The sequence below is a fragment of the Haliotis rufescens genome, unplaced genomic scaffold (genome assembly GCF_023055435.1).
Source record: "Haliotis rufescens isolate VD_foot unplaced genomic scaffold, xgHalRufe1.0.p SCAF_5, whole genome shotgun sequence".
Lineage (NCBI taxonomy): Eukaryota > Metazoa > Mollusca > Gastropoda > Lepetellida > Haliotidae > Haliotis > Haliotis rufescens.
Genome location: NW_025964223.1, coordinates 49584813 through 49606934, shown reverse-complemented (window position 1 = coordinate 49606934; position 22122 = coordinate 49584813). Strand labels below are relative to the sequence as shown.

General features: G+C 43.4%; 4 protein-coding genes and 4 non-coding genes across 8 annotated transcripts; 4 read left to right on the top strand and 4 right to left on the bottom strand.

Moving 5' to 3' along the window:
* Positions 1 to 849: 849 nt before the first annotated feature.
* Positions 850 to 1413, top strand: LOC125372866 (histone 24-like). The gene has a single exon (XM_048383549.1). It carries the CDS (start codon positions 850 to 852, stop codon positions 1411 to 1413), a length of 564 nt encoding a protein of 187 aa, XP_048239506.1.
* Positions 1414 to 2631: 1218 nt separating this feature from the next.
* On the bottom strand, positions 2632 to 2750 carry LOC125373616. Its single transcript, XR_007218456.1, has one exon. It is a non-coding gene; the product is annotated as a 5S ribosomal RNA (ribosomal RNA).
* A 1098-nt stretch (positions 2751 to 3848) lies between these two features.
* On the top strand, positions 3849 to 4412 carry LOC125372867 (histone 24-like). The gene has a single exon (XM_048383550.1). It carries the CDS (start codon positions 3849 to 3851, stop codon positions 4410 to 4412), a length of 564 nt encoding a protein of 187 aa, XP_048239507.1.
* A 1225-nt stretch (positions 4413 to 5637) lies between these two features.
* On the bottom strand, positions 5638 to 5756 carry LOC124127854. Its single transcript, XR_006860078.1, has one exon. It is a non-coding gene; the product is annotated as a 5S ribosomal RNA (ribosomal RNA).
* A 1098-nt stretch (positions 5757 to 6854) lies between these two features.
* On the top strand, positions 6855 to 7400 carry LOC125373436 (histone H1-delta-like). Its single transcript, XM_048384504.1, has one exon. The coding sequence runs from the start codon at positions 6855 to 6857 to the stop codon at positions 7398 to 7400; it is 546 nt and encodes a 181-aa protein (XP_048240461.1).
* A 1227-nt stretch (positions 7401 to 8627) lies between these two features.
* On the bottom strand, positions 8628 to 8746 carry LOC124127858. Its single transcript, XR_006860080.1, has one exon. It is a non-coding gene; the product is annotated as a 5S ribosomal RNA (ribosomal RNA).
* A 6914-nt stretch (positions 8747 to 15660) lies between these two features.
* On the top strand, positions 15661 to 16206 carry LOC125373500 (histone H1-delta-like). The gene has a single exon (XM_048384608.1). The coding sequence runs from the start codon at positions 15661 to 15663 to the stop codon at positions 16204 to 16206; it is 546 nt and encodes a 181-aa protein (XP_048240565.1).
* Positions 16207 to 17437: 1231 nt separating this feature from the next.
* Positions 17438 to 17556, bottom strand: LOC125373615. The gene has a single exon (XR_007218455.1). It is a non-coding gene; the product is annotated as a 5S ribosomal RNA (ribosomal RNA).
* Positions 17557 to 22122: the final 4566 nt, after the last annotated feature.

Below are 22122 nucleotides of genomic sequence, written 5' to 3'. Positions count from 1 at the left end.
GATGGTAGCCTATATTGTTCTGGTTAAATTAACATCCAAACGACGAAGACCCCTACTAATATCGTGCTATTAAGACAGGCAAAAAGACTTAATCTGTGACGACCGATCGAGTGATCTAAACACCAATGTATATATGTTACTGTTCGGGGCTTCGCGCCCTAGCTGCTTGTGTCCCGAGATCCTCGTCTTACTAGACTGTTTTCCTGAAAGTAAAATCCCCGTTACTTACTTGTTATGACAAAGTTAGTTTCAACTCTAATTGAAGTGACCAAAATTATGTCTCCAGAAATATAGTGTCAAATGTTTTCTGTTGCAAAATGGCGAAGTCGTCAGAAAAACGTGCTTCATTGTCGTTGTTTGAAAGCTTGTTCTAGCTTATCATAGGCAATACTGATGAGTGTTGTGTTTTACTTTCATAGTTAGATATATTGAGAATTGACAGGCAACGTTTAAAATGCATAAACTTGAGTCTCAAGGCTAAAAATGTGCTTTTGAAAGTAGCGATGTCTACATTTTAGACTTGGTCGCTTCATTGGAAACAGCACGTGTGGCTTTGAACTTCACCCGTGAGCGTTGCTATTGTAACCGAAATGTAGCCAAATGTTTTTACTACCTAACTGTATTGTTGAAATTGAAACTTTCCTTGATTAAGAAGTGATTATTCGGATACAAATACACGAAAAAGCACACGCGCTTGTAAGCGTGCAGCTATCAGCCACAACAAGCAGGGTGTCTCCTCCGACGTCCGCGCCTCCGGAGTATCAGCCGGGCTGTCTGTGGGGAAGTGTCATTCGCTCTCTGTGCTTCTCTCGTAGCTGACGTGAATTTTTACCACTCAAACTTACCACTATGGCTGATGCTGCTGCTGCCCCCGCTGTTGTCAAGACTCCCAAGAAGAAGGCTGCTGCCAAGCCTAAGAAGGCTGCCGCACATCCTACCTATTTGGAGATGATCAAGAAAGCTATTTCAACCCTGAAGGAGAGGGGTGGTTCTTCCCGACAGGCTGTTCTGAAATACATCTTGGCCAACTACAAGGTTGGTGACAACCAGGTGGCCATCAATGCTCGCATCAAGACTGCTTTGAAAAATGGAGTCAAGAACGGCGCACTGAAGCAATCAAAGGGAACTGGAGCCGCTGGATCATTCCGTCTTGGCGAGGCAAAGAAAGACGAAAAACCCAAGAAGGCTAAGGCAGCTGCCAAACCAAAGAAGGCTGCCAAATCCCCCAAGAAAGTCAAGAAGCCAGCTGCTGCCAAGAAACCCAAAACAGCCGCTAAGAAGGCCGCTAAGTCACCAAAGAAGGTGAAGGCTGCAGCCAAGCCCAAGAAGGCGAAGACACCCAAGAAGGCAGCAGCCAAACCCAAGAAGGTCAAGACCCCCAAGAAGAAGGCAGTCAAGCCAAAGAAGGCTTAAGCTCTCATTGTCACGCCTTCGCTCCACATTTCTGTGGTCCAAAGGCCCTTTTCAGGGCCATCCAAATACCCCAAAAGAAAACTTGAAAACACTGATAACAAAACAATAAATATGTATATTAGCAGTAATAAAGTGCAGGTTCTCGTGATAACAGAGATAACGTGGCAGCAACACCCACCACGCACATAACACACATAGGTGATGTTGATAAAGGTATGTCAGGGATTTTATTGTGTGTGTGGGGGGGGGGTGGGGTAGTGTGTCTTCACACTAATGACTGTTGTTATGCTTGTTTATTAACCCCCCAAATGGGTGTATGTTGGAAAGTGAGGCGATTAGTGTCGTTGATATATATAATATCCTGAGTGCAGACTTCCTATGTGTGTAGCTGCACATGCACGTTGTGTTCAAAGGTGTAAAACGGCGATAAAGGCCAGACATCCACGGGGTGTTTTACCGACACACGCCTCGCCTGTGCACGACTTTTCAAATAGAGCGCCAAGAGTTGTGCGCCCTTGGTCGTGTGCGTTTCGCCTAGCCCCCTACCTGCAACATGTCACATCTACCTGTTGTATGGCGAGAGAAATGTATGGAAATACTTTCTAATAAGTCTAAAGTACGTTTGCCAGCGATCAGCTAGAACGGGGAACATAAAATAGCTGGTTTATCACACAGTCGCGTCGTTTTTTTTTCATATTTTTAAAGCGTGTCAACAGTGATCAGCTTGCTCACAGCTTTCAAAATACATTTTCCAGCAGCAAGCCAGTGAACTCCTATTGACAGGCGCTCTGTACGATCTAACTCTTTCTCCTTTTCTTATCTGTGTAGGCAAAGAGATGTGAGCCGAGACTTAACACGAACAACATTATAATTTTACATGTATATATTATATATTCATGGTTTGAAAGTAAGAAAGTAAGTAAAATAGTCAATTATCGGTGCACGCAAACACCTTTATGTGGCGAAAAGGACGTACATGCCTTCAGAATAGTTGACGAGTTGGGTGAACTGACAACTGAATATGATCACATGTATAGTGGAAAATTCCTTTCTGTAAAGGTATGTAAGAATACATGGCTGGCAGCTATGTCTTTGAGCAGACATGCATGAGTGGGGCCATTTACAAGGAAATAAAAGTGTATGATTACATCAGATGTGAATGAGGCAAGTGCACCTTATGGTCGAAAAAGAAAAAAAGTGGGAATCGCACAGCAAAAATGTCTACTGCACCCGGTGTTCCCAGGCGGTCACCCATCCAAGTACTCTCCGGGCCCGACGTTGCTTAACTTCGGTGATCGGACGAGAACCGGTGTTTTCAACGTGGTATGGCCGTAGACAATGCTTGTCGGCAAACTTTAGCTACAAATAGCCACCACACATTGGTAAACAGACATTGCCATGAAAACAGCATGCTCGCGTTTTCAGCGGGTTCAGTAGACATGTTGTGTTTGTTCATTTATGATGTATATTTACAGGGATTAAAATCTAGCCGTTCTAAAAACATGTGATCACTGTTTAACACGAGGCCCGGCACACTCGCTCACTCGATCCGGCCTTTCGTCTGAAACATTCACTTTTCGTTGATGGATGGTAGCCTATATTGTTCTGGTAAAATTAACATCCAAACGACGAAGACCCCTACTAATATCGTGCTATTAAGACAGGCAAAAAGACTTAATCTGTGACGACCGATCGAGTGATCTAAACACCAATGTATATATGTTACTGTTCGGGGCTTCGCGCCCTAGCTGCTTGTGTCCCGAGATCCTCGTCTTACTAGACTGTTTTCCTGAAAGTAAAATCCCCGTTACTTACTTGTTATGACAAAGTTAGTTTCAACTCTAATTGAAGTGACCAAAATTATGTCTCCAGAAATATAGTGTCAAATGTTTTCTGTTGCAAAATGGCGAAGTCGTCAGAAAAACGTGCTTCATTGTCGTTGTTTGAAAGCTTGTTCTAGCTTATCATAGGCAATACTGATGAGTGTTGTGTTTTACTTTCATAGTTAGATATATTGAGAATTGACAGGCAACGTTTAAAATGCATAAACTTGAGTCTCAAGGCTAAAAATGTGCTTTTGAAAGTAGCGATGTCTACATTTTAGACTTGGTCGCTTCATTGGAAACAGCACGTGTGGCTTTGAACTTCACCCGTGAGCGTTGCTATTGTAACCGAAATGTAGCCAAATGTTTTTACTACCTAACTGTATTGTTGAAATTGAAACTTTCCTTGATTAAGAAGTGATTATTCGGATACAAATACACGAAAAAGCACACGCGCTTGTAAGCGTGCAGCTATCAGCCACAACAAGCAGGGTGTCTCCTCCGACGTCCGCGCCTCCGGAGTATCAGCCGGGCTGTCTGTGGGGAAGTGTCATTCGCTCTCTGTGCTTCTCTCGTAGCTGACGTGAATTTTTACCACTCAAACTTACCACTATGGCTGATGCTGCTGCTGCCCCCGCTGTTGTCAAGACTCCCAAGAAGAAGGCTGCTGCCAAGCCTAAGAAGGCTGCCGCACATCCTACCTATTTGGAGATGATCAAGAAAGCTATTTCAACCCTGAAGGAGAGGGGTGGTTCTTCCCGACAGGCTGTTCTGAAATACATCTTGGCCAACTACAAGGTTGGTGACAACCAGGTGGCCATCAATGCTCGCATCAAGACTGCTTTGAAAAATGGAGTCAAGAACGGCGCACTGAAGCAATCAAAGGGAACTGGAGCCGCTGGATCATTCCGTCTTGGCGAGGCAAAGAAAGACGAAAAGCCCAAGAAGGCTAAGGCAGCTGCCAAACCAAAGAAGGCTGCCAAATCCCCCAAGAAAGTCAAGAAGCCAGCTGCTGCCAAGAAACCCAAAACAGCCGCTAAGAAGGCCGCTAAGTCACCAAAGAAGGTGAAGGCTGCAGCCAAGCCCAAGAAGGCGAAGACACCCAAGAAGGCAGCAGCCAAACCCAAGAAGGTCAAGACCCCCAAGAAAAAGGCAGTCAAGCCAAAGAAGGCTTAAGCTCTCATTGTCACGCCTTCGCTCCACATTTCTGTGGTCCAAAGGCCCTTTTCAGGGCCATCCAAATACCCCAAAAGAAAACTTGAAAACACTGATAACAAAACAATAAATATGTATATTAGCAGTAATAAAGTGCAGGTTCTCGTGATAACAGAGATAACGTGGCAGCAACACCCACCACGCACATAACACACATAGGTGATGTTGATAAAGGTATGTCAGGGATTTTATTGTGTGTGTGGGGGGGGATGGGGGGGTGGGGTAGTGTGTCTTCACACTAATGACTGTTGTTATGCTTGTTTATTAACCCCCCAAATGGGTGTATGTTGGAAAGTGAGGCGATTAGTGTCGTTGATATATATAATATCCTGAGTGCAGACTTCCTATGTGTGTAGCTGCACATGCACGTTGTGTTCAAAGGTGTAAAACGGCGATAAAGGCCAGACATCCACGGGGTGTTTTACCGACACACGCCTCGCCTGTGCACGACTTTTCAAATAGAGCGCCAAGAGTTGTGCGCCCTTGGTCGTGTGCGTTTCGCCTAGCCCCCTACCTGCAACATGTCACATCTACCTGTTGTATGGCGAGAGAAATGTATGGAAATACTTTCTAATAAGTCTAAAGTACGTTTGCCAGCGATCAGCTAGAACGGGGAACATAAAATAGCTGGTTTATCACACAGTCGCGTCGTTTTTTTTTCATATTTTTAAAGCGTGTCAACAGTGATCAGCTTGCTCACAGCTTTCAAAATACATTTTCCAGCAGCAAGCCAGTGAACTCCTATTGACAGGCGCTCTGTACGATCTAACTCTTTCTCCTTTTCTTATCTGTGTAGGCAAAGAGATGTGAGCCGAGACTTAACACGAACAACATTATAATTTTACATGTATATATTATATATTCATGCTTTGAAAGTAAGAAAGTAAGTAAAATAGTCAATTATCGGTGCACGCAAACACCTTTATGTGGCGAAAAGGACGTACATGCCTTCAGAATAGTTGACGAGTTGGGTGAACTGACAACTGAATATGATCACATGTATAGTGGAAAATTCCTTTCTGTAAAGGTATGTAAGAATACATGGCTGGCAGCTATGTCTTTGAGCAGACATGCATGAGTGGGGCCATTTACAAGGAAATAAAAGTGTATGATTACATCAGATGTGAATGAGGCAAGTGCACCTTATGGTCGAAAAAGAAAAAAAGTGGGAATCGCACAGCAAAAATGTCTACTGCACCCGGTGTTCCCAGGCGGTCACCCATCCAAGTACTCTCCGGGCCCGACGTTGCTTAACTTCGGTGATCGGACGAGAACCGGTGTTTTCAACGTGGTATGGCCGTAGACAATGCTTGTCGGCAAACTTTAGCTACATATAGCCACCACACATTGGTAAACAGACATTGCCATGAAAACAGCATGCTCGCGTTTTCAGCGGGTTCAGTAGACATGTTGTGTTTGTTGATTTATGATGTATATTTACAGGGATTAAAATCTAGCCGTTCTAAAAACATGTGATCACTGTTTAACACGAGGCCCGGCACACTCGCTCACTCGATCCGGCCTTTCGTCTGAAACATTCACTTTTCGTTGATGGATGGTAGCCTATATTGTTCTGGTAAAATTAACATCCAAACGACGAAGACCCCTACTAATATCGTGCTATTAAGACAGGCAAAAAGACTTAATCTGTGACGACCGATCGAGTGATCTAAACACCAATGTATATATGTTACTGTTCGGGGCTTCGCGCCCTAGCTGCTTGTGTCCCGAGATCCTCGTCTTACTAGACTGTTTTCCTGAAAGTAAAATCCCCGTTACTTACTTGTTATGACAAAGTTAGTTTCAACTCTAATTGAAGTGACCAAAATTATGTCTCCAGAAATATAGTGTCAAATGTTTTCTGTTGCAAAATGGCGAAGTCGTCAGAAAAACGTGCTTCATTGTCGTTGTTTGAAAGCTTGTTCTAGCTTATCATAGGCAATACTGATGAGTGTTGTGTTTTACTTTCATAGTTATATATATTGAGAATTGACAGGCAACGTTTAAAATGCATAAACTTGAGTCTCAAGGCTAAAAATGTGCTTTTGAAAGTAGCGATGTCTACATTTTAGACTTGGTCGCTTCATTGGAAACAGCACGTGTGGCTTTGAACTTCACCCGTGAGCGTTGCTATTGTAACCGAAATGTAGCCAAATGTTTTTACTACCTAACTGTATTGTTGAAATTGAAACTTTCCTTGATTAAGAAGTGATTATTCGGATACAAATACACGAAAAAGCACACGCGCTTGTAAGCGTGCAGCTATCAGCCACAACAAGCAGGGTGTCTCCTCCGACGTCCGCGCCTCCGGAGTATCAGCCGGGCTGTCTGTGGGGAAGTGTCATTCGCTCTCTGTGCTTCTCTCGTAGCTGACGTGAATTTTTACCACTCAAACTTACCACTATGGCTGATGCTGCTGCTGCCCCCGCTGTTGTCAAGACTCCCAAGAAGAAGGCTGCTGCCAAGCCTAAGAAGGCTGCCGCACATCCTACCTATTTGGAGATGATCAAGAAAGCTATTTCAACCCTGAAGGAGAGGGGTGGTTCTTCCCGACAGGCTGTTCTGAAATACATCTTGGCCAACTACAAGGTTGGTGACAACCAGGTGGCCATCAATGCTCGCATCAAGACTGCTTTGAAAAATGGAGTCAAGAACGGCGCACTGAAGCAATCAAAGGGAACTGGAGCCGCTGGATCATTCCGTCTTGGCGAGGCAAAGAAAGACGAAAAACCCAAGAAGGCTAAGGCAGCTGCCAAACCAAAGAAGGCTGCCAAATCCCCCAAGAAAGTCAAGAAGCCAGCTGCTGCCAAGAAACCCAAAACAGCCGCTAAGAAGGCCGCTAAGTCACCAAAGAAGGTGAAGGCTGCAGCCAAGCCCAAGAAGGCAGCAGCCAAACCCAAGAAGGTCAAGACCCCCAAGAAGAAGGCAGTCAAGCCAAAGAAGGCTTAAGCTCTCATTGTCACGCCTTCGCTCCACATTTCTGTGGTCCAAAGGCCCTTTTCAGGGCCATCCAAATACCCCAAAAGAAAACTTGAAAACACTGATAACAAAACAATAAATATGTATATTAGCAGTAATAAAGTGCAGGTTCTCGTGATAACAGAGATAACGTGGCAGCAACACCCACCACGCACATAACACACATAGGTGATGTTGATAAAGGTATGTCAGGGATTTTATTGTGTGTGGGGGGGGGGGATGGGGGGGTGGGGTAGTGTGTCTTCACACTAATGACTGTTGTTATGCTTGTTTATTAACCCCCCAAATGGGTGTATGTTGGAAAGTGAGGCGATTAGTGTCGTTGATATATATAATATCCTGAGTGCAGACTTTATTATGTGTGTAGCTGCACATGCACGTTGTGTTCAAAGGTGTAAAACGGCGATAAAGGCCAGACATCCACGGGGTGTTTTACCGACACACGCCTCGCCTGTGCACGACTTTTCAAATAGAGCGCCAAGAGTTGTGCGCCCTTGGTCGTGTGCGTTTCGCCTAGCCCCCTACCTGCAACATGTCACATCTACCTGTTGTATGGCGAGAGAAATGTATGGAAATACTTTCTAATAAGTCTAAAGTACGTTTGCCAGCGATCAGCTAGAACGGGGAACATAAAATAGCTGGTTTATCACACAGTCGCGTCGTTTTTTTTTCATATTTTTAAAGCGTGTCAACAGTGATCAGCTTGCTCACAGCTTTCAAAATACATTTTCCAGCAGCAAGCCAGTGAACTCCTATTGACAGGCGCTCTGTACGATCTAACTCTTTCTCCTTTTCTTATCTGTGTAGGCAAAGAGATGTGAGCCGAGACTTAACACGAACAACATTATAATTTTACATGTATATATTATATATTCATGCTTTGAAAGTAAGAAAGTAAGTAAAATAGTCAATTATCGGTGCACGCAAACACCTTTATGTGGCGAAAAGGACGTACATGCCTTCAGAATAGTTGACGAGTTGGGTGAACTGACAACTGAATATGATCACATGTATAGTGGAAAATTCCTTTCTGTAAAGGTATGTAAGAATACATGGCTGGCAGCTATGTCTTTGAGCAGACATGCATGAGTGGGGCCATTTACAAGGAAATAAAAGTGTATGATTACATCAGATGTGAATGTGGCAAGTGCACCTTATGGTCGAAAAAGAAAAAAAGTGGGAATCGCACAGCAAAAATGTCTACTGCACCCGGTGTTCCCAGGCGGTCACCCATCCAAGTACTCTCCGGGCCCGACGTTGCTTAACTTCGGTGATCGGACGAGAACCGGTGTTTTCAACGTGGTATGGCCGTAGACAATGCTTTTCGGCAAACTTTAGCTACATATAGCCACCACACATTGGTAAACAGACATTGCCATGAAAACAGCATGCTCGCGTTTTCAGCGGGTTCAGTAGACATGTTGTGTTTGTTGATTTATGATGTATATTTACAGGGATTAAAATCTAGCCGTTCTAAAAACATGTGATCACTGTTTAACACGAGGCCCGGCACACTCGCTCACTCGATCCGGCCTTTCGTCTGAAACATTCACTTTTCGTTGATGGATGGTAGCCTATATTGTTCTGGTAAAATTAACATCCAAACGACGAAGACCCCTACTAATATCGTGCTATTAAGACAGGCAAAAAGACTTAATCTGTGACGACCGATCGAGTGATCTAAACACCAATGTATATATGTTACTGTTCGGGGCTTCGCGCCCTAGCTGCTTGTGTCCCGAGATCCTCGTCTTACTAGACTGTTTTCCTGAAAGTAAAATCCCCGTTACTTACTTGTTATGACAAAGTTAGTTTCAACTCTAATTGAAGTGACCAAAATTATGTCTCCAGAAATATAGTGTCAAATGTTTTCTGTTGCAAAATGGCGAAGTCGTCAGAAAAACGTGCTTCATTGTCGTTGTTTGAAAGCTTGTTCTAGCTTATCATAGGCAATACTGATGAGTGTTGTGTTTTACTTTCATAGTTAGATATATTGAGAATTGACAGGCAACGTTTAAAATGCATAAACTTGAGTCTCAAGGCTCAAAATGTGCTTTTGAAAGTAGCGATGTCTACATTTTAGACTGGGTCGCTTCATTGGAAACAGCACGTGTGGCTTTGAACTTCACCCGTGAGCGTTGCTATTGTAACCGAAATGTAGCCAAATGTTTTTACTACCTAACTGTATTGTTGAAATTGAAACTTTCCTTGATTAAGAAGTGATTATTCGGATACAAATACACGAAAAAGCACACGCGCTTGTAAGCGTGCAGCTATCAGCCACATTTCGCAGTTTGTACTCCAAGCTAGCAACACCTCTTCAGCCTACGAAGCAACCCAAGCCATCCAGCCACCAAGCCAACCTCACCCAGCAAAGCCTCCCAAGCCAGCACAGTTCCCACTGCTAGCCAGCCCAAGAGCAACACCCCGGTAACTATCACAACACACCCATACAATTTAGGTTAAAATTACTCACACCCAAGCCAACTTAAAACACCAAACCACCTAAACCTCTAGCTTAAAACAAACCACCACCCAAGCCAATCCGTTACTATCACAACACACCCTTTCAACACTAGGCCAAAGTATCTCACACCCAAGCCCACTAAAAACCACAAACCTTTAGAAATCTCTTAACCTAAACAAACAACCTCTCCAATCCAACCCTATATAGAGTAGAAACCAGTCAAACACAACTCACCCAGGCACTCTCTACAAATACCCCCATACAAAACCCAAACACAACAAACACTCTCTCACACAAGCTCACCATGTCCGACACACGCACAGTCACAGTCACCCAGGCAGACATACACCAGACTGACACTCCTACACCATCGGAGGCGCACAACACCTCCGATCGGACACCCGAGACCCTCATACCACACGATTTCGGAAACAAAACCACAGTCAACCCTCCAAAAACTTCCGAATCGACCGCAGCCACCACAAACCCTAAAAAACGGAAGCTGGACTCTTCCAACACCTCATTCACATCACAAGCAGCATCACTGGTCACCTTCGCCCTCTACTTCTGCGCGGCAGGCCCCGTCATAAATCTAACTAAGGAACTCTCAATTAACAAAGTAGGACTCTGGTTTAAAAAACAAAAAATCCAATACAACAAAATCAGAGAGGCACACAAAGGATACCAAATTATCTTTCCGGACCTAGAATCACTAAACTTAGCTAAAAAAGTAACGGAGATCTTCCAATTCACAGTAACCCATCAAACCCCAAATTGGCAACTTTATACTAGAGGCGTAATCAGAGTAAATCCTAGGGAATCAGATGAAGACTTAGCACTTTACACAGATGAAGCCAACCTAAATAACCATACCCTTCTTCAACCCAAAATAACCAGCACCAGGAGAATAACTTCAAACAGAAACGGCAAAACTACAAACACACCAATTGTTATCATAAACTTTCAGAAATCAGAAAAATACCCTCAAGCCCCAAACTTCATCTCTTTCGGCGCTTCTACTAAACTAGAGGTTAAACCCTACATTAAGCAAGTAAAACAATGCTCAAACTGTTTACAATACAATCATACTGCTAACACCTGTACATTTAAAAAAACCAAATGTAGGACTTGTGCTCAAACCCAATGCCCAGGAGCCTGCGCTCCCTGGTGCATACATTGTAAAGCAACTAATCACTCCTCTCTCTCCAACAAATGTCCCCACAGACACACCCTCACCCAACAGGCCAACAAACACATCGACATTGACTCGGCCAAACTCCAAACAAGAAAACAAACACAGCATACAAACAATCCACTCTTACCCACACCGCAACCAAACAACGACCGACACCTACAATCCCCATGGGATGGCATCCCCAAGGTAATCCCCCAAGCAACAACCACACTCTACCACCACCCACGCAAACCCCAAACCTTCGCCACACCACAGCCACTCGCTGCATCCACACCCGCAAGCAAAACAAACCGCACCTCACACGCCTCAACCCTACCCAACACCATACAACCCGCAGCCACCAGGGCAACAACAACCACACACGAGCAAGCACTACCCGAAGACACAAACAGCACTCAACCCATGGACATACCCAGCACGCACACGCAAGCACTACCAAACACACAAACAACCCCCATGGAGAGTGAGGAGATAAACCAAAGCAATATAGACGAAGACGAATACGATACTGAAGATAATGCAAACGAAATTGAAATTACCCGATCAGCACCTAAAAAATTTAAAAACCGCAAACGCAAAATCCAATCTCAACCCCAAACCCCCATAACTTCCAAACTAAACAACATCACAATCTTACTGGCCTACATGCTCAAACAAATAAACCCAGAGGCTAGCTCCAAAAATCTTCACAAAGTAGCCCTAAACCTAAAACTGACCACTCAAAGTTACAAGGAATTTCTTACAAACTACTCAACAGCAACCGCAGGACTATAGACAATCCAAACAAACAATAAATCCATAATCTCCAAACACTAAAAGCCCAAATAATGACAGGCCTAAATATCTTTCAGTGGAATGCGGACGGGCTTAACTCCCACAGCCACGAATTAAAAGCTAGATTTAAACTAAAACAAGGACCACATATAGCGTGCATCCAGGAAACTAAATTCTCCAATAAATCCAAATTCTACCTACCAAACTACAACATAGTCAGACATGATAGACCTAAAAACAAAACAATTAGAGCATCAGGTGGCCTACTAATACTGATTAGAGAAGACATAAGTTACGAGGAAATCAAAATAAACACCCCAAACCTAGAAGCCAATGGTATCCAAATCACCCTTAAAAACCAAAAAATAAACATCATAAACATTTACCACTGGCAACAACAGAAAATCCAACCGGAGGATCTAAACATACTCAAAAAGATAGGCAACAAATCTACCATCTTTCTAGGAGACTTCAACGCCCACCACCCTTCCTGGGGCACGGGAGATAAACTAGATAATCACGGCAAACTAATATCAGAATGGATAGAAACAAACAATTTAGTACTATTAAATAACAACCAACCTACCAGATACGATAAAAACAATAGAGACATGTCGGCTATCGACCTAACCATATGTACAGCAGACTTAGCTCAAAGTACCCAATGGGAAGTTCACGACGCCCCCCTAGGAAGTGATCACTTCCCCATAAACATAACCATAGGAAACACTAACGTCCCAAATCAATCCGAAAGTTCAGAACCCAAATTTAACTACAACCAGGCTAACTGGGATAAATTCCAAGACATATGCAACCAAGCTAACCTAGTAGAACTAGAAAATAGTGACCCAGAAATATATTGCCAAAACCTAACGGACTTCATAATAAACGCAGCCAAAAGCGCAATCCCCTTTAAAAAACCCAATAAATTGGGTAGGCCCTCTGTACCCTGGTGGAACGAGGAAATAGAACTAACTAGACAAAAACGTAAAACAGCCTTCAACAAAGCCAAACGCGACCATAACCACATACCAGTAGCTCACCAACTAAACCACCAGGTACAAAAACTAGTTAAAATAGCAAAAACTAGAGACTGGAAAAAATTCTGTGAGGGATTAAACAACCGCACAGACGCCAGAACGGTCTGGCGTAAAATCCACGCCGTTAGAGGCCTAAAACGTCACAAAAAGACACCTAACATAAATAACTCAACAACTCCTAGCGAAAAAGCAGATAACCTAGCAAACCACTTTTCGGCCACAAGCAGTAATAACAATTTCAGTGACAAATTCCAACTAAAACTTAAAACAGAAACCAAACCTAGCCAAGACCCAAATAACGACGCCCTAGAAATAAATCAGCCGTACACAATAGAAGAACTCAATTATGTACTCCAAAATAGGAAAAAGGGAACAGCCCCAGGACTAGACCTAACCTCCTACCAAATATTAAAAAAACTCCCCCCTAAACTACTCCAGACACTACTCAAACTATATAATCTAATCTACATAAAAGGCCATGTACCAACCCCCTGGAAGGAGGCGCTAATCATACCTATTCCCAAACCCGGTAAACCAACCAACCAAGCTAACTCTTATAGACCAATTTCTCTTACTTCAAACCTTTGCAAAGTAATGGAATCCATGGCCAAAAATAGACTTCAACACTATCTATCTCAAAATAACATAATAAACTCAGATCAAAGCGGTTTCACTCCTGGCCGCTCCACCCTAGATAACCTCGCTCGTCTCGAACAGGATATTAAAACCGGTCAACTAAACAAACAATACACAACAGGCATCTTTCTGGATTTCTCTAAAGCCTTTGATATGGTATGGCATAACGGATTAATCCAAAAACTTAAAAAAATAGGACTTAAAGGTCAAATCGTTAATTACATCCAAAGCTTCCTCCAAAACCGCAAAATTACAGTGGGTATAGACCAGGCCTTGTCGGAGCAGTGTCCCCTAGAAAACGGCACCCCACAAGGCAGCATTCTTAGCCCCACACTTTTTAATATAATGATAAACGACCTATTTGATGGCTTATCCCCTAAAATAAACACCTCAAAATTTGCGGATGACGGAGCCCTCTGGATCCGCTCCAAAAGTATCTTAACATCTCAGGACTTACTACAAAAATCCCTAAACAAAATACAAAAATGGGCAGACAAATGGGGCTTCTCCCTAAACTCCGAAAAAACGACAGGAATAGTATTCAAACACAAAAGTATGAAACGGGCCTCCCCTTTCCTAAAACTAAACAATAAACCAATCAAATTCCAAAAGCAAACTAAATTCCTAGGTCTAATTTTCGACGAGCATCTCTCCTGGGATGCTCACGTCCAAAACCTAACCACCAGATGTAGCAAAGATCTAAACACACTAAGATGCCTAACCGGCTCCAACTGGGGAGCCTCTAAAGATACCCTCCTCAGCCTCTACACATCCCTAATCAGATCTAAACTAGACTACGGCTGTGCCATATACGATACCCTAAACGAAACCCTAACCAAAAAACTAGATTCAATACAATATCAAGCCCTCAAACTAGTAACACGTACTCAACATGGCACCTCCCTCACATCACTGCAGGCCCTTACAGGAGAAATGCCACTAAATTTACGTAGACAACACTTAACACTAAACTTCTGGGCAGCATCTCACTCAAACCCCCTTCTCCAAAACATGCTAAACCAAAACATACGTCCCCAAAACCAGGCACTAACTAGGAAACACCCTCTACTCACTCCAATATCCCAACGAATAATAAACTACCATAACGAACACCAAATAGGAAACCAACAACAAAACTGCAAGCAATCAAACGTATTCACCCCAAAACTTAAAATCCCCAAAATAGACACATCCCTAGCCAACACAATAAACAAACAAACTGACCCAAACCTAGCTAAAACCACCTCACTAGCTTACATTCATCAAAAATGGCCAAATTGGTGTCACATATACACAGACGGATCCGCTGATCCGATCACAAATCACACAGGTTTCGGAGTCCACATAGCCCAACCAGTTAAAAATACTCAATCCTTCCGACTCCCAAACAACCAATCCATCTTCACCGCAGAACTCATGGGTATCGCCACGGCGCTCCACAGCCATCACACTAAAAACCAAAAAAAAATCTTAATACTCTCAGACTCACAAAAAAATCGATAGAATAATCACCAAACTCCAAACAGGACACACCAAACTAAATAACCACCTTCTAAAACTAAAAAAACACGCAAACGGGAAGTGCCCACACTGCACTCACCCAGAAACAATAGACCACGTACTACTACATTGCACCCACTACCTCACCCAACGTACAACATTACAAACCAACCTAAATCCAAATAAAGCTCTTACCTTAGAAGCAATCCTTAACCCCCAAAATAAAATAGAAAACTTCAAAGCCCTAGGCATTTACCTAACCAAAACAGACCTAATTAACCGTATTTAAAAACTTCACTAAACCACCAACACTAAACATCTAAAAACAACAACTCACCCCCACACACTCCCTTAGTCCCAACCCCTCCCCCAAGGCATGTCTTCCTAATTTCAAAATTTCAAAACTTTATATAAGCAACCACTAAACCCCCCTCCTTGGTTGCACTCTTCTCGCTTCCCCTTTTATATCACTAAATGGCCCGGCCGGGCCCGTGTGCGAAATACGCTCCAGTCGGAAAGCGCACGTAAAATCCCCTAATATAAGTAAGTAAGTAAGTCATTCGCTCTCTGTGCTTCTCTCGTAGCTGACGTGAATTTTTACCACTCAAACTTACCACTATGGCTGATGCTGCTGCTGCCCCCGCTGTTGTCAAGACTCCCAAGAAGAAGGCTGCTGCCAAGCCTAAGAAGGCTGCCGCACATCCTACCTATTTGGAGATGATCAAGAAAGCTATTTCAACCCTGAAGGAGAGGGGTGGTTCTTCCCGACAGGCTGTTCTGAAATACATCTTGGCCAACTACAAGGTTGGTGACAACCAGGTGGCCATCAATGCTCGCATCAAGACTGCTTTGAAAAATGGAGTCAAGAACGGCGCACTGAAGCAATCAAAGGGAACTGGAGCCGCTGGATCATTCCGTCTTGGCGAGGCAAAGAAAGACGAAAAACCCAAGAAGGCTAAGGCAGCTGCCAAACCAAAGAAGGCTGCCAAATCCCCCAAGAAAGTCAAGAAGCCAGCTGCTGCCAAGAAACCCAAAACAGCCGCTAAGAAGGCCGCTAAGTCACCAAAGAAGGTGAAGGCTGCAGCCAAGCCCAAGAAGGCAGCAGCCAAACCCAAGAAGGTCAAGACCCCCAAGAAGAAGGCAGTCAAGCCAAAGAAGGCTTAAGCTCTCATTGTCACGCCTTCGCTCCACATTTCTGTGGTCCAAAGGCCCTTTTCAGGGCCATCCAAATACCCCAAAAGAAAACTTGAAAACACTGATAACAAAACAATAAATATGTATATTAGCAGTAATAAAGTGCAGGTTCTCGTGATAACAGAGATAACGTGGCAGCAACACCCACCACGCACATAACACACATAGGTGATGTTGATAAAGGTATGTCAGGGATTTTATTGTGTGTGGGGGGGGGGGGGGGGATGGGGGGGTGGGGTAGTGTGTCTTCACACTAATGACTGTTGTTATGCTTGTTTATTAACCCCCCAAATGGGTGTATGTTGGAAAGTGAGGCGATTAGTGTCGTTGATATATATAATATCCTGAGTGCAGACTTCCTATGTGTGTAGCTGCACATGCACGTTGTGTTCAAAGGTGTAAAACGGCGATAAAGGCCAGACATCCACGGGGTGTTTTACCGACACACGCCTCGCCTGTGCACGACTTTTCAAATAGAGCGCCAAGAGTTGTGCGCCCTTGGTCGTGTGCGTTTCGCCTAGCCCCCTACCTGCAACATGTCACATCTACCTGTTGTATGGCGAGAGAAATGTATGGAAATACTTTCTAATAAGTCTAAAGTACGTTTGCCAGCGATCAGCTAGAACGGGGAACATAAAATAGCTGGTTTATCACACAGTCGCGTCGTTTTTTTTTCATATTTTTAAAGCGTGTCAACAGTGATCAGCTTGCTCACAGCTTTCAAAATACATTTTCCAGCAGCAAGCCAGTGAACTCCTATTGACAGGCGCTCTGTACGATCTAACTCTTTCTCCTTTTCTTATCTGTGTAGGCAAAGAGATGTGAGCCGAGACTTAACACGAACAACATTATAATTTTACATGTATATATTATATATTCATGCTTTGAAAGTAAGAAAGTAAGTAAAATAGTCAATTATCGGTGCACGCAAACACCTTTATGTGGCGAAAAGGACGTACATGCCTTCAGAATAGTTGACGAGTTGGGTGAACTGACAACTGAATATGATCACATGTATAGTGGAAAATTCCTTTCTGTAAAGGTATGTAAGAATACATGGCTGGCAGCTATGTCTTTGAGCAGACATGCATGAGTGGGGCCATTTACAAGGAAATAAAAGTGTATGATTACATCAGATGTGAATGAGGCAAGTGCACCTTATGGTCGAAAAAGAAAAAAAGTGGGAATCGCACAGCAAAAATGTCTACTGCACCCGGTGTTCCCAGGCGGTCACCCATCCAAGTACTCTCCGGGCCCGACGTTGCTTAACTTCGGTGATCGGACGAGAACCGGTGTTTTCAACGTGGTATGGCCGTAGACAATGCTTGTCGGCAAACTTTAGCTACATATAGCCACCACACATTGGTAAACAGACATTGCCATGAAAACAGCATGCTCGCGTTTTCAGCGGGTTCAGTAGACATGTTGTGTTTGTTGATTTATGATGTATATTTACAGGGATTAAAATCTAGCCGTTCTAAAAACATGTGATCACTGTTTAACACGAGGCCCGGCACACTCGCTCACTCGATCCGGCCTTTCGTCTGAAACATTCACTTTTCGTTGATGGATGGTAGCCTATATTGTTCTGGTAAAATTAACATCCAAACGACGAAGACCCCTACTAATATCGTGCTATTAAGACAGGCAAAAAGACTTAATCTGTGACGACCGATCGAGTGATCTAAACACCAATGTATATATGTTACTGTTCGGGGCTTCGCGCCCTAGCTGCTTGTGTCCCGAGATCCTCGTCTTACTAGACTGTTTTCCTGAAAGTAAAATCCCCGTTACTTACTTGTTATGACAAAGTTAGTTTCAACTCTAATTGAAGTGACCAAAATTATGTCTCCAGAAATATAGTGTCAAATGTTTTCTGTTGCAAAATGGCGAAGTCGTCAGAAAAACGTGCTTCATTGTCGTTGTTTGAAAGCTTGTTCTAGCTTATCATAGGCAATACTGATGAGTGTTGTGTTTTACTTTCATAGTTAGATATATTGAGAATTGACAGGCAACGTTTAAAATGCATAAACTTGAGTCTCAAGGCTAAAAATGTGCTTTTGAAAGTAGCGATGTCTACATTTTAGACTGGGTCGCTTCATTGGAAACAGCACGTGTGGCTTTGAACTTCACCCGTGAGCGTTGCTATTGTAACCGAAATGTAGCCAAATGTTTTTACTACCTAACTGTATTGTTGAAATTGAAACTTTCCTTGATTAAGAAGTGATTATTCGGATACAAATACACGAAAAAGCACACGCGCTTGTAAGCGTGCAGCTATCAGCCACAACAAGCAGGGTGTCTCCTCCGACGTCCGCGCCTCCGGAGTATCAGCCGGGCTGTCTGTGGGGAAGTGTCATTCGCTCTCTGTGCTTCTCTCGTAGCTGACGTGATTTTTTACCGATCAGCAAGAAGCAGTAAAGGTCAAATCGTAAACTACATCCAAAGCTTCCTCCAAAACCGCAAAATTACAGTGGGTATAGACCAGGCCTTGTCAGAGCAGTGTCCCCTGGAAAACGGCACCCCTCAAGGCAGCATTCTTAGCCCCACACTTTTTAACATAATGATAAACGACCTATTTGATGGCTTATCCCCCAAAATAAACACCTCAAAATTTGCGGATGACGGAGCCCTATGGATCCGCTCCAAAAGTATCTTAACATCTCAGGACTTACTACAAAAATCCCTAAACAAAATACAAAACTGGGCAGACAAATGGGGCTTCTCCCTAAACTCCGAAAAAACGACAGGAATAGTATTCAAACACAAAAATATGAGACGGGCCTCCCCTCTCCTCAAACTAAACAATAAACCAATCATATTTCAAAAGCAAACTAAATTCCTAGGTCTAATCTTCGACGAGCATCTCTCCTGGGATGCTCACGTCCAAAACCTAACCACCAGATGTAGCAAAGATCTAAACACACTAAGATGCCTAACCGGCTCCAACTGGGGAGCCTCTAAAGATACCCTCCTCAGCCTCTACACATCCCTAATCAGATCTAAACTAGACTACGGCTGTGCCATATACGATACCCTAAACGAAACCCTAACCAAAAAACTAGATTCAATACAATATCAAGCCCTCAAACTAGTAACACGTACTCAACATGGCACCTCCCTCACATCACTTCAGGCCCTTACAGGAGAAATGCCACTAAATTTACGTAGACAACACTTAACACTAAACTTCTGGGCAGCATCTCAATCAAACCCCCTTCTCCAAAACATGCTAAACCAAAACATACGTCCCCAAAACCAGGCACTTACTAGAAAACACCCTCTACTCACCCCAATATCCCAACGAATAATAAACTACCATAACGAACACCAAATAGGAAACCAACAACAAAACTGCAAACAATCAAACGTATTCACCCCAAAACTTAAAATCCCCAAAATAGACACATCCCTAGCCAACACAATAAACAAACAAACCGACCCAAACCTAGCTAAAAGCACATCACTAGCTTACATCCATCAAAAATGGCCAAATTGGTGTCACATATACACAGACGGATCCGCTGATCCGATCACAAATCACACAGGTTTCGGAGTCCATATAGCCCAACCAGTCAAAAATACTCAATCCTTCCGACTCCCAAACAACCAATCTATATTCACCGCAGAGCTCATGGGTATCGCCACGGCGCTCCACAGCCATCACACCAAAAACCAAAAAAAAATCTTAATACTCTCAGACTCACTAAGCGGACTTCAGGCCCTCCAAAACAAAAACACCAAAAACCGCCCCAAATTAATAAACCAAATTCTCAAAAGCGTAAACAAACTAACAGAGGCAGGCAAAAACATACAACTTATCTGGATACCAGCTCACGTAGGAATTTACGGGAATGAAAACGCAGACAGAGCCGCAAAACAATCCCTAAAAATACCAGACATAAGCCTTAAGCTACCAATATCTAAAGCAGAAATCAAAAGTATAAACAAACGTAAAATCACCCAAAAATGGCATAACCTCTATCAAAACACAAAAACCCAAATCCTAAAAACCCTCAAAAAACCCCTCACCAAACCAAAAATCCTCCATCCCTCCAAAAAAATCGATAGAATAATCACCAAACTCCAAACAGGACACACCAAACTAAATAACCACCTTCTAAAACTAAAAAAACACGCAAACGGGAAGTGCCCACACTGCACTCACCCAGAAACAATAGACCACGTACTACTACATTGCACCCACTACCTCACACAACGTACAACATTACAAACCAACCTAAATCCAAATAACGCTCTTACCTTAGAAGCAATCCTTAACCCCCAAAATAAAATAGAAAACTTCAAAGCCCTAGGCATTTACCTAACCAAAACAGAACTAATTAACCGTATTTAAAACTTCACTAAACCACCAACACTAAACATCCAAAAAACATCAACTCACCCCCACACACTCCCTTAGTCCCAACCACTCCCCCAAGGCATGTATTCCAAATCTCAAAATTTCAAAACTTTATATAAGCAACCACTAAACCCCCCTCCTTGGTTGCACTCCTCTCGCTACCACTTTTATACCACTAAATGGCCCGGCCGGGCCCGTGTGCGAAATACGCTCCAGTCGGAAAGCGCACGTAAAATCTCCTAATATAAGTAAGTAAGTAAGAAGCAGTAATCAGCTTTGCTTTAAGAAACCCTCCTCCCCTCGGACCTGTCGCTCGCAGCCAGGTGGCCTCAGCTGAAATCAAGCTGAAGGAGGCCAACCATTCGAACTTCAAACATGGCGGCAAATCGGACCCTATCACTCGATCGGCAGGAAAACCGACATGACCGCCCGCTGTCTACACCCCAAGCATCAATATCAACTTCAACCCTAGACAAACAGAAAGACAAACGTCCCTCAAGAAAAGACTGTAAGCTACTATCATCTACCTTCACCACTTCCCCTTCCCCTTCACTCACTTCAACCCCCGCTAAAATCTCCACTAGTTCCCAGTACCCTCCACTCGATCTAAGTAATCCCACTAACCTCATCCCTCCCACTTTCGGAAAATCCCCTCCAATTTCGCCCAGCATCTCAATGACTACCCCCCGCAGCTCCCAGTCTAATCTACTAAATAACCTAGCCACAGCCACAGCCATTGGGGGAAAACGCCCTCTACAATCACCCGAAGATCTTGAAACGCAGTCGAAGATACAGAAACGACAGAGTTGTACACAACCTAACTCAAACAACAATCAACATCTTGTACTTCTAGCATTCAATACAGGTCCCACCCCACTCACTTCACTGTACACCAAAAACAGATTTGGGCTTATACTAAAGCAAGCCCATCTAAAATTCAAATTTATAAACAGCTGCGGCAGAGCCTTCAAAATAAACTTTAACCTACAATATGACCTCAATGTGGCAATGAAACAAACATCAATAGATGGCATCAATCTGTCGTGGCAGACTCCTCGTTGGCTTTCTGAAACAAAAGGGGTCATTTACACCGACCCTGCAGAGTCTGACCACGACCTCAAAGCTTACGTAATTGAATCAAATAAACTCCAAACCCAGCCTCAAATCACTAATCTTCTAAGGATCACCAGACGAAACCCACAAGGTCCCCCAACAAACACTTCCACTATCATCCTGACTTTCAAAGGAACCAAACTTCCTGACAAAATTACTTTTGGATCAATATATTGCAAAGTGCACAAAACGAGAAAAAACCCAGTCCAATGTACCATCTGCCACCTTTTTGGACACGCACAATCAAATTGTAAAAACCTGGACAGATGTTCCAAATGCAGCTCCGAGTTCCATAACAGCACTGAGTGCAATCAACAACCCTACTGTATAAACTGTGACCAATATGATCATACCGCCTTTTCAAACACCTGCCCAGTCCGCCAAAACCAAATCCTATCAATAAATAAACA